The following is a 15,797-nucleotide window of genomic DNA, read 5'->3' as shown; positions in this document are numbered from 1 at the left end:
CTTGCTGTTTGTGGTCTACATTAATGATTTGGATGTGAATGTAAAAGGTATGGTCAGTAAGTTCGCAGATGACACGAAAATTGGTGGGGTGGTAAATAGCGAGGAGAGTAGCCTCAGTCTGCAGGACGATATAGATGGGTTGGTCAGATGGGCGGAACAGTGGCTAATGGAATTTAACCCTGAAAAGTGTGAGGTGATGCATTTTGGAGGGACTAACAAGGCAAGGGAATACACAATGAATGGTAAGACCCGAGGAAAGACAGAGGATCAGAGGGACCTTGGTGTGCATGTACATAGATCCCTGAAGGCAGCAGAACAGGTGGATAAGGTGGTTAAAAAGGCATATGGGATACTTGCCTTCATTAGCCGAGGCATAGAATATAAGAGCAGGGGGGTTATGATGGAGCTGTACAATCATGAATTTACCATGTGTTAGCCAGAAGTGACGTACTTGTGTTTTTAGAAATCATTTAAGTGTGTTTAATATTGTGATTCAGGGCCAGCAGCCACTTTGCATACAGCAGGGTCCAACAAACAGCAATGAGATATATAATCAGTTCATCTGTTTCTGTTGAAGTTGGGTGTGGGTAGAATTTTGGCCAGGGCAGTGGGAGAGCTTCGCACTCTCCTTCAGATAGTGTCTTGGGATCTTTGATTTCCACTTCAGCTATTACAATAGGCAGGTGGGATCACAGTTTCATATCTCATCCAAAGGACGGCACCTCTGATAATACAGCACTCTCTTAGTACTGGACATGAATGTTAGCCTAGATTATGTGCGCCAGTCCTGGAGCAGGATTTAAATCTCAACCCTCTGATGTTGACATTGCTCATGGACAAATGAAGCACTCTTCCTATAACTTTCTCTGCTCCTTTCTCATTCTTTAATTCTTTCTGTATCTTTCTTTTTGTTTTGCAATCTTTTTCTCTCTATATGGCTTTCTGAATTGGAGGGCGAGCACACACATGTGCTTCTTTGCAGATCCCCAAGTACTCCTATTGCTTTTGATGTTCATAAATTCACCATGTGTGAGCCAGAAGTGATGTATTTTAAAAAATTATTTAAGTGTGATTTACTTTGTGATTCAGTGTCAATGCCAGGCTAGGTCAATTTCTCATGATCATTGGAGATTGGGTGGGGTGGGGGGTGGTAATTCCCCGACATGTTTGCAAATGGAAACAATCTGCATTTCATCATGGGAATCAACCAACTACTGGATGCTTGCAAACAGCACCTTGTCCTTATTTACTGTCGGCTCAGGAGATTTCCTTATGGCTGGGGAAGGGGAGAGGAAAGAGAGATGTTCAAATGGTATTTTCACACCATGTTAAAAAGCAACTTAGGTCATCAGATATTTTTCACACCTCGTCAAATTAAAGTTTGCTCTGCAATATTCGGTGGTAATGTTATCAGTGTTTGGAGTTTGCTGATTACATCTGAAGCATGATTGTCTGCTTAACTGACATAAGAGAGTCTGAGATTCAGCAGTTGTGCAGCTGTTGAAACTTAAGAAGCTCCTTCTAAACCACATGCTGAATTAACTGAAGACTGTCTCAGCTGGAGCTTCTCATCCCCTTTTTATAAAATCTGATGCAGCTTTTGGTCAGATTGCTGCGGTGCTTTAAACTGGTTCTCTGGAAAAAGCCTATGATTGATGTAGTTCATTTTTTTTGAAGAGCAAAGCAATCTTTTCAGTTAACCCCAGGGAGTGTTGCTGTGTCACTTATTCTTCTTTTTAGGGAATGTGAGGGGGAATGAGGATGGATGGGGGGGAGGTTTCTTCTGGTTGCTTTACCTTTGCAACACTGTAAACACACTAGAAAGGTTTCCTCCATTCATTTTCTTGCAAAATTGTAAATAACAATGCTTTACAGTTTCACCAGAAATAGAGAACATGAGAAATCTTGTTATATTTACGATGTTGCGAGCACACCTTCCCCCCCCCGCCCCCTCACCTCCCTCGAGAATTAAGATACCTCTGTGATTGTGCGCACATCTGTAATTTCACTTTTCTAATGTAGCACTGAAAAAACACAGTAAGTTCCTCCACATTCGCATTGGACACAACTACTCTGAAGCTGGACATTTGCAGCTTGCTGCATGTGCCCCTCACATCATCCGTAGGTCAAAGGTTGGCAGCAGAACTGTTCAACCTTGTGATAGTGATGAGTCTCGCACTAAAGACACAATCATTTTAATCAGTAAGCTCACAAGAAACTCCATAACAATCAGATCATTTGCATGACGTCATTGCTACTACACCTATTGATTCATGGGGCTTGATTTTCATTTTCGGTGTCTATCGGGCGGGTGGTGGGCAGGGCGATTGGACGGAACCTCCTGTAGATGTTGCCAGCGAGGGGTCTGAACCATTTTGATGAGTGGGCTTCATTTGCATTGAACTGTCGAGCTTCCCATGCATTTCCAATGCTAATAGGCAGCTTGGCATTTTGGCAGGGCAGGGAATCCGATGGGATCAAATGGAGAAAAAAACAAGTAGAGAAGAGTGTATCAAGCACCAGTAAGTGTTAATCCAAAACATAACCATAGCAGATGTTTCTGTATAATTCCATATAGTCATGTGACATTATGCACTTCATGATGCCATTGACACTGTAGTGATGGTGTAAAAAACATTTTTTTCATTCCATCAGTTATCTTTATTGTGGCTGTACATTGGGAATGGAGAGCTCCAATAAACCGACAAACATATTTTTTCCAATCTATTTCCTGCTGTGTGCACACAAGCCAGGCAAAATATCTAGTGTCTGCTTTACACAAAGTCAAGCAAGCCCCCTGTTGGTAGTCCAGAGCACAAAGCTGGTGGTATTGGACAAATTGGCCCAGATATTCTGATCCCTACGGGTGGGTACGCGCTGTGTACTCACCCGTAGGGACATCGGAAATGCCAGATCGGGCGCCTGCCCTGGAGAAGGGCTTCTGCGGGCGGGTAGTTCCGCTTTCTGAAGCCCCTCTGCCCGCAGAAATTTTTTAGAATTCTTACACCTGGTAAAAGCCGGCGTAAGGCCTGCTTTTGCCAGGATAAGAGTTGAAACAAGGTAAAAAAAAAAAATTCCAGTCATTTATCATTTAAAAATACTTTTAAAAAAGGTAAGTTTATTTTTAGCCCTGTGAAAAACTTTAATTATTTTTTTCAAAAAATTACATTTTTGTTTAAAATATTTAATTTATTGTAATTTCAACTAATTTTAAAAATGTGATTTTTTTTAATTTAATGTTTTAAAGTGTTTTTGGGGTGATCTCCATTCATATATTTGACAAGTCTATCTGTCAAGCGTATGAAGGGAGATTCCCTTCTTTGATTGGTCGCCCCATCTGCGGAAGGATGTTCTTGCCATGGAAAGAGTGCAACGGCGATTCACCAGGCTGATACCTGGAATGGCGGGAATGACCTACGAAGAGAGATTAAATAGTTTGGGCTTGTACTCACTGGAGTTTAGAAGATTGAGAGGGGATCTCATCGAAACATATAAAATTATGGCAGGCCTGGACAGGCTGAATTCAGAGAGAATGTTTCCAATGGCCGGGGAGCACAGAACCAGGGGCCACAGTCTAAAAATAGCGGGCAAATCATTTAAAACAGAGATGAGGAAGAATTTCTTCACTCAAAGAGTGGTGAGCCTGTGGAATTCCCTGCCACAGAGGGCTGTGAAGGCTAATTCAATAAATATTTTCAAGAGAGAATTGGATATATTTCTGAAGGCTAAGGGGATTAAGGGTTACGGAGAAAAGGCGGGGACGGGGTACTGAACTGGTAAGATCAGCTATGATCTCAGACGAAGATCAGCCATGATCTCATTGAATGGCGGAGCAGGCTCGAAGGGCCGAATGGCCTACTCCTGTTCCTATCTCTATGTATCTATGTATCTATGATTGGCTCCCCATGGCCCACGTGATCCCAGGGATGCTTGCGAACCGCGTGCGCCCCTGGGATACATAGGCCCTGCACACTTGGAGTTCGAGAGGCCCAGCATTGGAACTATACGCACCTCGGGAGCCCTTAGGTAAGTGCGTAGATTTTTTCCAGACGCGGGAAGCCTCCGATCGGAAAATACGGCCCTTTGTGTATAGTTGAAGCGCGATTTTAAACACAAAATTTGTCCAAGCTTTTGATTAGGATTTGGGGGAGCTTTTATTTCCCTCTCAAAGTCTAAAAACTGCCACATGCTCTGATTTGACGGAACAGAGGGAACTGCAGCAAGGCACACAGCTGTGCTGGGCTGGCTGATGGTTCTGTAGACCCAGTCTGTTCCACTCTTCCAACTGATAAAGAATCCATTTAGGATGAAGCACCTTTACAAAAATCATTTTAAAGGTTTAAATTAAGGACATTTAAAATGTCCTCCATTAATTGTCTTATTCTGGAAACGGTTTAATCTATTTAATTGCACAAAACAACCAATGTTTAGATGACTTCACTGCTCTAGGCATGGTTGGACTGAACAATGTTGGTATAGACCTGACAGCCCATTTATCTGTCTTGACCATAATTGGTGTGTTGCATGGGAAGGAAAAGTAAAACATTTATACCTTTCAATCAAATTAAAAATAAATATAAAAAACAGAAAATTGGATAAGCATTTTATACTTGAATTATGTACAAAAGAAGTGAATGGGATATGGTTTATTACATTGGACTTTTATGGCTCAAGATATGTCTTTATCTAGTGTTAACTATTGGATATGATATGGATATTTCCCTCAAAAAAAATCGTGGCCTAACATACGTAGACTGATTGAAGTTAGTCAGAAGGAATTACTATTTCAAGGCCAGCATCCACACAGGTACAAACTGTTCAGGGATGTCCAGCTGTTTCTCCGCACAGATGATCTCCAGATCAGTTTTTGCTATGATGTTCCTCAGAATCTCAATATCCCGGATTATACTACTGTCCGTTTGGTCCAGGACGCATCCCTGTCGACCAACATTATCTTTAATGATGATAACTCCATCATCCTTCAGGCTGCACTTGCACTTTATTAGGAATCCCATCAGGTCCTTATCAGTTAAATGTCCTGAATTGGGAGAAAAATTGTACTTAAATCCTGACCTTTTCAGTTTATTTTTAATGCAATTACTGTTTTTCTGTTTTCCTCTCTGTTGGTCTTCTTGTACCATATACCACTCTCAGTCAAGAAAGTAAAAAGCCAAGTTTATTCCTGACTGCTGCAAATGCTATTCTATAACATATTGTCTTGAGGTGCACAAAGGTGGCCTGAGTGATCCTCCTTTCCCTCTCGATGGGGAAGAGCTTAGCCATTCTTTCGCACCTCTCCATAATGACATGGCCGAGCTTGATTACTATACATTTTTTAAAGGAGCCAAAGTTATCAACCCAATTGTTTTTTTGTTTTTTTTTAAATCAATTTTGAATCTTGTTATCTGCTCCATCCAATTTTCAATTAGTTAATTTTTCAATATTTAGCAAATTTCAGCAAAACATGATGGGAAAGTATGACACTTCCAGGACGTATGCACTGTACACAGGACTGCCCATTGATTATAAATGGATGAAAAATCTAACAATAACTTTTAACTGGTAAAGGTATCAGCATAACAGCAGATTTGTTACTTTTGCAATACTCTGCTGTACTCGAGTCGTGACTCACCTGTTACCCACTGAATCCAGATGACATCATATTTTTTGATGGGTGGAGTGAAGTCCTGTAAGGCAAAGCAGAAATAATCCTTCACTTTTGTCACATCTTTTCCTATGTAGGAAAGAGCCTCAAAGAGAAAGATATCCATCATGTCCACCACATCAAGAGAGGAGAAAACTGGCAGCAGGACATGTCTGGTGACTCTGCCAATGCCACAGCCACAGTCCAAGGCATATTCGGTATCAGCCTTTCCTGGGCCCTGTCAAGATTGAATGTACATTATTAGTTTATAATAGATTGCTATTGGACAGATATATAATCAGAATGTTTATGCACAGATACTGCCTTCAAAGCACCTCTTGTTGTAGAGGAGAGATGCATAACATATGACCTGTGTCAAAATCCAGCCTGAAAGATTATTTATGCCAGCTCTCTATTATCTACCAATCAAACATTGTTATTTTTTCATTCCCAGGACTGCTTCAGAATTTTAGTGTTGTATTTTATCTTGAAGGTTTTCAGGCTAGATGTGTCTACGCAGGTCTGTCAGGGAGTGCAGGAAGGATCGCATGCGTGGTGGTGGTGGTGGGGCGGCGAAGCAGGGGGGGGTGCAGTGGTGTGGTTGTGGGGCTGGGGGGAGTTGATCACCTTGTGCTAGAGTCTTTGTGGAGGAAGAGGAATTCCTGAGGAAGGAGGAGAGACAAAGCAGACACCTGGCACTTGCCTGCAGGCAGCCTGGAAATTACATCATAGGACCCAGGCACAACAACTTAGGCATATTAGAAGAGACCTGCCTTCACCACCTTTGCTTCAGCACGGAGGCAGTCACCAAGTTGTGCTGTATACTGGAGCATGATCTGCAGACCACGTCCAATACAAGGACAATTCCACCCGCTGTGGTTAAAGTCTGGATTGCATTAAACTTTTATGTTACTAGCTCATTTTAAGACACTACTGGTGATAGTTAAGTCAATTGTCTATGTACCGCTGCAGCAAGCAGGTCTTGTTTGCTAGGGGGCAACACATTTGTCAGTTTCCCAATCGAAAGTACAATGAGGTTCATGCCATCACTCATAGAACATATACTATCGGAATGTTGAAGCAGCGCTTCTATACCTGATATCAGGTGGGACCCTATTCCACAGCCCTGAGAAAGTCTCCGAGATTATTTGCAAGGCCACTATGGTGCTTTGCAGCAGAGGGGCAGATGTAGCTGCCTGCTAGTCACTGAGTGGTAGGTGCTAGCAAGAAGTAGAATTTGAAGTGAACCCTTATCTTGTTGAGCTGGCACCCTAGTGAGCAGACTACATTTCAGTGGTGTGAAAGGATAAGCAGTGAACAGGCAAGTAGTTTTAGGAGCTATCTATTGAGTTGGTGAGAAAACATGGTGGAGTTATATAAGTGAAAGTTTGGTTTGCTGACTGTATTGTAGATGTGGCAGGATGCGGTAAGCTTGGTTCATGCACCATGTGGGAATCCTCTTGCTTTGAATGGGCACCTACTGTGGCATTCTTCCTGAGTCCAGAATACTTTTTTCTCATTTGCTCCCAATAATGATGGGCTGATGAGACAACATTGACACAATTGGCTACCTCTTATCATACACCAGTTCTATTTGGAGGATTTTCCTCTTCCCTAAAAAGTTCCACTTTCCTCAGGACCATGTACTCCAGTAAGATCTCTGGACAATCTGAGAGTTCTAGGAGTTTCTCCGGCCATTTATATTGTGACCTCAATATAATTACAGATAAGGTCTTTTGGACCATCTGAATTCATCCATCCAGAATGACCCTGAAATCCTCCCATTGCACCATTCAATTGGTTTTTAAATGATTCCAGAGTTTTGGCCTCCATTACTCTGTCCGGAAATCCATTTCATGTGTTAATCATTCTTTGTATGAAGAAGAACTTCCTGATATCAGTCCTAAATTTGCCTTAAATTAGTTTGAACATGTGGCACTTTTCCTACTCTTGCAATTTAATTGAAAGTATATTTCCATATTTACCTTTTCCATACTGTTGACTATCTTAAATACTTCTAAATGATCATCTCTCAGGCATTTTCTTTCAAAGCTGAAAGTCCAAGCTTCTCCAGTCTTTCCTAAGAACTGAGAACTTTTAAGGCTCAGTGTTAAACTAGTGGTTCTGCTCTAAACCACCTCCATAGCTTGTTTCTTAGTGACCAGAACTGGAAACAGCCTGACCATAGCATGAGACAGTTTGATCATGATTTCCCCTGACTTGTATTCCACTATTTTGGACACATAGTTCAACGCTCTATTGGCTTTGGCAATTGTTGCTTTGCATTGGTTGAACTTATTGTGCATTCAGTCTACTAAGATTCCTAAGTTTTCAGGTTCATCCTCAGCTATTGCAGCATCGTTCATGGAGTAGGTGTATTGCCTATTTTTCCTTCCTATATGCAGTGTGTAACATTTGTCTCTTTACATTTCATCTGCTATGGTTCAACCCACTTACGTAATTTGTCTGTAATTCCTGATCTTTTCCCTCCAATTCCAATATGTCTTCGAACCGTTCAGTCTGTGGCCTAGAAGTCTTGTGTTGTCGCTTACTTGTGCAGACATTTTGAAACCACAGTGTGTTGGTTTCAGACATTGGCCCAGAAATTCGGGTCCCAACGCGTGAATATGCACGGGGTACTCACGCGTAGGCCCAACGAAAGTGCCGGTTTCGTGCATGCACTGCGCATGCACGGGAAACTGGCACTTCCGTTCCCCTGAAAGAAGGGGTTCAGAGGTGGAACGCGTGCACCGGAGAGGCAGCGTGTGCGCATCGAACTCACAATTTTTTTGCAGGTTTCTCCGGGGGGGGTGAGTCTCCAGCAGTTACACTTTTAAAAAGCAGGCACAAGGCCTGCTTTTAACAAGGTAAGTGGTGAATTAATTAAAATTAAAACATTTTTTCCACAGGTTTATTATTTTTAAATACTTTAAAGAAAGGTAAGTTTATTTTTAGCCCCATTAGAAAATGTAATTAATTTTTTCAAAAATTTAAATTGTTGTTTAAAATAGTTATTTCATGTAATTTATAGTTATTTTAAAAATGTGATTTAAAAAAAAAATTATTTGAAGTTTTAGTGATGTTTTGGGGCTTATAGTATTTATAGGTTTGACAGCTCTTCCTGTCAAACTTATGAATGAAGCATTCCCTGCTACCATTGGCTCTCCATGGCCCACGTGATCCCAGGGGACGCATCGAACTAACTGCGCCCCTGGGATACGCAAGAATTGCGCGCCGGCAGTTGGAGGAGGCCCAGGATCGGAATCCCACACGGGCCCACGGCTCAACGGCCGGCGCGCTAGGTAATGGCCCAGAAATTCAGGTCGGGGGCTTCCCGCGGGTGCAAGCCCCCGACCTGCACTTACCTCGTGTGCCGGCTGTTGAGCTGTGGGCCCGCATGGGATTCCGATCCTGGGCCTTCTCCAACTGCCGGCGCGCAGTGCTTGCATATCCCAGGGGCGCAGTTAGTTCAATGCGTCCCCTGGGATCACGTGGGCCATGGAGAGCCAATGGTAGCAGGGAATGTTTCATTCATAAGTTTGACAGGAAGACCTGTTAAACCTATAAATACTATTAGCCCCAAAACATCACTAAAACTTCAAATAAAATTTTTTTTAAATCACATTTTTAAAATAACTATAAATTACATGAAATAACTATTTTAAACAATAATTTAAATTTTTGAAAAAATTAATTACATTTTCTAACGGGGCTAAAAGCAGGCCTTGCGCCTACTTTTTAAAAGTGTAACTGCTGGAGACTTACCCTCCCGGAAAAACCTGGGGAAAAAAACGTAAGTTCGATGCGCAAGCGCTGCCTCTCCGGCGCACGCGTTCCACTTCTCAACCCCTTCTTTCAGGGGAACGAAAGTGCCGGTTTCCCGCGCATGCACAGTGCATGCACGAAACCGGTACTTTCATTGGGCTGACGCGTGAGTACCCAGTGGGTACTCACGCATTGGGACCCGAATTTCTGGGCCAATATTTATGAATGAGCAATGTAAACATGTTTTTGAAGCTGCCTTGTACTTTCAGTAGATGCTAGCCTATGATATACAATAGGTTGGAGGCTTTAAAATGCAATTTGACATGGGTACAAAAGGAAATAAAAAGGAAAGCAGTCACAGAAAGAGATATGACTCTAAGAAGGTAATTATAATGTGAAAAAAGTTATAAAAATGTTGAAAATTAAATTCAGAAGGGGATTCATGTAAAACATTAATCGCCGCAGAGTACAATATGGTGGAATGGCGGGAATCCAATCACAGTCAGTAAAATCAGACTGAAGTTTGGTTTAAGGGCACTAATGTGCAAAGTGTATGATTTGGGGTTGTACTAGCTTGTGTGTGGATACAGAGAATATACTGCAAATGTTACAAAAATACCTCTCACTAATGCTTGGTGTCAGCTTATATATGCTTTCAATCATTCAACGTGGTTCGTTTTTAATAGTATACCGTGATTAGCTCTCCTTGCTAGTGAAAATCTCTTGTTATACAAAAGAAAAACAATTAAATAGCCAAGCTAGTTAAGCACAGTGATGTGTGAAATGCATAATGATTCAACCCCAACCATTTGAATGGAAATGAAGAAATCCCAAAGCAAGAACCAAACAGCTTGCTCTTTGAAAAGATTTTTTGTTTTTTAATTCATCTAATCACATATCTGAATTTGATTCCACCCTGTCAACAATCTGTTAAATCACTTCTTTACCAAAATCTTCAACAAACAAACTGATGCTCTTATGTGAGTTGTTTATATGAATGATTTCTAATTTGGGAAATAAGGCCAAACCAATCCGAAGAGTAAGTACTTAAGCACACTCACATAGCTCTGGGTTCTCCACTTTGACAGAGGAAGGCAGCTGGCTGAGGGAGCTCCACATCAAGGACTGAAAATAGATTAGGCTCTGAGAGCACAAAAATTGTCAATTAGCCACTTTTAGCCTTTTGACCTTTGAGTGATGATTCAGCACAGCAGAGTTTACTATTATTTGCCGGGCAAAGTGTGGCTGCAGCTTTGTGTATGTGTGACTGGTGGAAGACTGGCCAGAAAGGAAGGAGTGTGATAGTTTCTGAATTTGAAAATACACAGGTCGTGCCATTGGTGTATAGGAGAGTAAATATAAAAGGACATTTTTGAATATTGGCAAACAATGCTTCTTATGAGGTGACAATGATGGATGCTGGGTCCATCATTGTCTTGGGAGAAGAGAGATAGGTTAACAGTTTGGGGGAAAAATTCGGTATCGCCCCATTTGGGGCGCCGTTATCGGCCGTGCGCAAAGTTTAGCGCCTGGCGCTAATTATCGCCTCCGACAGCAAACTTGGCTTTTATCGCCCCTGGAGGTGATTGGAGCGCTAAATCAGGCGCTTCACACCTGTCTTAAGGCGCAAAGGCCGAGGAGCGAGGCGCTACCTCAGAGCGCTGGCGAAGCAAGGAAGGGCAAATCAAAATAAACCTGCAAAGTGCTGCTCAGTACTCAAAACTCCTTCACACAGTGTCGAATCTCTCCAGAAGTCTCTCTCTCTCTCAGAATGCGTGGTGCAAAAATGTCACCGACAAAAAAAGGCAGGAAGCGGTCGCCTTTAAATAGTGCTCCCCAAGTCCCTTTCTGACAGCATAATGCTCCCCTCAACCTGTCGTTGCTAACGGCAGGCGGTAAGGCAGGGGGCGCCACTCAATATCCGGTCCGGGGTGCTAACGGGGCGTTGCGCACTCGACTGACATCACAATCTGCCGGCGCAGGAGATCGTGGCGGCAGTGTTTAGCGCCGCCGCAAAATGTCTAGTTAATTTCGTGAGCGGCGCAAACATCGCCGCGCCCGGGCGCTAGTTGCTTTGCACCCCATTAGCGCCCTCTTAAGGCGCTAACGGGAGGCGCAAACAACAGAATTTTTCCCCCTTTGCGTATAACCCATCATCTGAAAAGCAGAGGCATTGCACGATCTTTCTCTTTGGGACATTGATTGACCTGCTGCGGATTTGCAGCGGTTTGTTTTTATTTAACCTTTTTATTATACATTTCTATTTATCTCTACATTATCATCTTCTTTACGAGCATGGCACCCTTGTTTCCTAACCCGCTCCCCTGTATTTTCTACATTCTTCTGTAGACTCCATGCAGCCAAGAAGGCAGGTGAGCAATTATGTATAAGTTTTCTTTTGTTTATTTGAAGATCTGACACATTCAAAAACCATGCTTAAGAGACTCAAAGCCAAACTACTGAGAAATTCACCAGAGGTAGAGTTTCAGTTTGCCCGATATGAATTGAGCACGCTCACCCGTAGGGACATACCTCACTTACCTAAGTCCAGAGAGCTTAAGTGTAACTTGATAAAGCCAAGGCTTAAAGTCCCCCAGGTGTGCACAGGCTTAGTACTGGAGTTTATAACTGTGCATACTACCAGTACAGGCCACTGGTAAGCTTCTGACTGTCCAGCCAGGACCATCTTATTTATTATGGCATTTGTTTTCAGGGTTATCTGGAGCTAGGTCCAAAAACTCCCAGCCTCTTGTGACAGATCTACTCTCCCAGGTTCCATTAGAAAGACAGATTCACTGTTCAAACATCAACAGTGTCCTTGTGTACTGTGACCCACCAAGCCTCAAATATTAGATTACTGAGTCTGCCACAGAGCACTGGTTTGGTTCCAAACTTCCATTGCCAGGCATGCCACCTTGGAGTCAGCTCATCTCCTGCCATCGCCAAGAATGATAGTTATTATGTGGTTTGTTAGACAACTAACAAGCCATCAATAGACAGCTACCAGGAACTCCTTACAATTGGCATGATGAGCAGCAGAATTCACCAGTCATTGGTGTGTGTCCGTGTTATGGTTAGGATGATGGTGGCAACATACTCACACATGCTATGGTGAATTGTGCTGCTCACCATGCCACTCATTATCTGCTCCTGTTACCAGCTGCCCAAGACTGCGTTGGTCAAAGTCACCAGAGTCATCCTTTGTGACTACAACTGCGGTCGGCAATGTCTCCTTATTTTCCTTGATCTCTCTGTGGCATTTGACATCGGCGACCATTTAATCTCCATTGTGTCTCCTCTATGGCACTGCCCGAGCCTGGTTCTGCTTCTACCTGTTGCAACACAGTCAGCATGACTCTTGCAATGGCCTCTTTTTCCACCCCACATGGTCACATTGGGTGAGCCTTGTTGTGTCTGTGTATAATAAGACACAGACTGCAGGAGAACGGTACAACAGGTGTTTACTCAACGTGGCTCACACTGGAACTGATCTGTACAGATTACTACTCAGTACTATATACAGGTGTGGTCACTGCCGGTACTGCAGCATAAGAACATAAAAATAGGAGCAGGAGTAGGCCAATCGGCACCTCGAGCCTGCTCCGCCATTCAATAAGATCATGGCTGATCTGATCCTAACCGCCAATCCACTATCACAGAACCATCTCCTGAATCTAACAGAATTAGACACATGAAATAGGAGCAGGATCAGGCTACACGGCCCCTGGGCCCGCTCCGCTACCCACAGGGCCACGACCGATCCGAACCTAGAATCATGTCCAAATTCCTGCCCGCTCCCCGTAACCCTTAATTCCCTTTACTTCGAGGAAACTGTCTATTTCTGTTTTAAATTTATGTAATGATGTAGCTTCTACAGCTTTTTGGGGCAGCATATTCCATGGACCTACCACCCTCTGAGTGAAGTAGTTCCTCCTCATCTCAGTTTTGAAAGAGCAGCCCCTTATTCTAAGACTATGCCCCCTAGTTCTAGTTTCACCCATCATTGGGAACATCTTCCCCGCATCCACCCGATCCAACCCCTTCACAATCTTATATGTTTCAATAAGATCGCCTCTCATTCTTCTGAACTCCAATGAGTAGAGTCCCAATCTACTCAACCTCTCCTCATATGTCCATCCCCTCATCCCCGGGATTAACCGAGTGAACCTTCTTTGTACTGACTCGAGAGCAAGTATGTCCTTTCTTAAGTATGGACACCAAAACTGTACGCAGTATTCCAGGTGCGGTCTCACCAATACCTTGTACAACTGAAGCAATACCTCCCTATTTTTATATCCTATCCCCCTAGCAATGAAAGCCAACATTCCATTGGCCTTCTTAATCACTTGCTGCACCTGCATACTAACCTTTTGAGTTTCGTGCACCAGGACCCCCAGATCCCTTTGTACTTCAGTACTTTCCAGTTTCTTGCCATTAAGATAATAACTTGCTCTACGAGTTTTCCTGCCAAAGTGCATAACCTCACACTTTCCAGTATTGTATTCCATCTGCCAAATCTCTGCCCACTTACTTAGCCTGTCGATGTCCCCTTGCAGGTTTTTTATGTCCTCCTCACTCACTACTTTCCCTCCGATCTTAGTATCATCTGCAAACTTTGATATGTTACACTCGGTCCCCTCCTCCAAATCGTTCATATAGATTGTAAAGAGTTGGGGACCCAGCACTGACCCCTGTGGAACACCACTAGTTACTGATTGCCAGTCTGAGAATGAACCATTTATCCCAACTCTCTGCCTTCTGTTAGATAGCCAATCCTCTATCCATGCCAGAATATTACCCCCAATCCCGTGATTTTTTATCTTAAGCAATAATCTTTTGTGTGGCACCTTGTCAAATGCCTTTTGGAAGTCTAAATACACTACGTCCACTGGTTCCCCTTTATCCACCCTATACGTTACTTCCTCAAAGAACTCCAGCAAATTTGTCAAACATGACTTCCCCTTCATAAAACCATGCTGACTTTGCCCCATTAAATTATGATTATCCAAATGTCCTGTTACTGTCTCCTTAATAATGGACTCCAAAATTTTACCTACCACAGATGTTAGGCTAACCGGTCTATAGTTTCCAGCCTTCTGTCTACTGCCCTTTTTAAATAAGGGTGTTACATTAGCAGTTTTCCAGTCTGCTGGGACCTTTGCCAAGTCCAGGGAGTTTTGGAAAATTATTACCAATGCATCCACAATCCCTACCGCCACTTCCCTCAAGACCCTAGGATGTAAGCCATCAGGTCCAGGTGATTTATCCGCCTTGAGTCCCATTATTTTACCGAGTACCACTTCCTTAGTGATTTTGATCGTGTTTAGCTCCTCCCCCCCTTTAGCCCCCTGTTTGTCCAGTGTTGGGATATTCTTAGTGTCTTCTACTGTAAAGACTGATGTAAAATATTCATTCAGTGTTTTTGCCATCTCCATATTTCCCACCATTAATTTCCCGGTCTCATCCTCTAAGGGACCAACATGAGCTGTAAAAGATAGTTCCTCCCTTAAAGGTATATACATTACAATTCCTCCCCTTTTAGATTAACAGTACCATAACACTCATTTAACAATTAAATATCAAACTAATTACAATTAACACTTTTAACATGCAACATTAGCTGAAAATAGTCTATTTATATATTCAGTCTTTGGGGAGTCTTCCTGATCCCTTCTGGATAGCGCCTTTCCCGAGTGTCTTGCTCTTGGTGCAGAGGCGATTCTGGCCCCCTGTCGTCGGTTGGTTCATCAGCTTTCGATGCTACTGTTTCTGGGGTAGATGCGACCTGTACGTCGGGTTCATCACCAGGTACGTATGGGCGAGGCATGGGGTTGACTTGTTCCTGTGACTCTAGGATCTGGTCAGCATGGCATCTCACGATGCTCTCCCCAACGTCCACTGTGTACATTAGTGGGCCCTGCCGTGTGCATATCGTTCCTGGCTGCCATTTTTCTGTTCGGTAGTCACGGGCCAAGACTGGCTGCCCTACATTGAAGCTCCTTGTTGGCTTCTCATGGATGTGCTGGAATTGCTTACTCTCAACATCTCTTCGTACGTTTGGTCTGAGCAAATCCAGGCGAGATCTTAACCTTCGGTTAAAGAACATCATGGCTGGGGCCTGGTTGGTGACTGCATGTGTCGCATTCCGGTAGGCGAACAGGAAATTGTCCATCTTGTGCTGCAGCGGAATGTTGTCATTGTACATAGCCTTTATTGCCTTCTTAAAGGTTTGTACGAACCTCTCAGCCAATCCATTTGTGGCTGAATGATACGGGGCGGATGTGTAATGCCTTACCCCATTCTTTTTCAAGAACCTCCGGAACTCTTCGGACACAAACTGTGGTCCGTTGTCGGAGCAAATCTGTTCTGGCAAGCCATTCCTGGCAAA

At 43.2% G+C, this 15,797-nt stretch overlaps 1 protein-coding gene across 1 annotated transcript in view; it reads right to left on the bottom strand.

Annotated features, from left to right (window-relative positions):
• Nucleotides 1-3,902: 3,902 nt before the first annotated feature.
• LOC147120767 (N-terminal Xaa-Pro-Lys N-methyltransferase 2-like) overlaps nt 3,903-15,797 on the bottom strand; it is a 66,612-nt gene continuing 54,717 nt past the window's right edge. Inside the window, 2 exon segments of the mRNA XM_085987004.1 lie at nt 3,903-5,038; nt 5,633-5,882. Of these exon segments, the coding sequence (XP_085843130.1) occupies nt 4,782-5,038; nt 5,633-5,882 (507 nt within the window). The 3' untranslated portion in view covers nt 3,903-4,781.

The sequence above is a fragment of the Somniosus microcephalus genome, chromosome 4 (genome assembly GCF_052327205.1).
Source record: "Somniosus microcephalus isolate GS21.2 chromosome 4, FLI_Smic_1.0, whole genome shotgun sequence".
NCBI lineage: Eukaryota > Metazoa > Chordata > Chondrichthyes > Squaliformes > Somniosidae > Somniosus > Somniosus microcephalus.
This window is presented reverse-complemented; position numbering and strand designations above follow the sequence as displayed.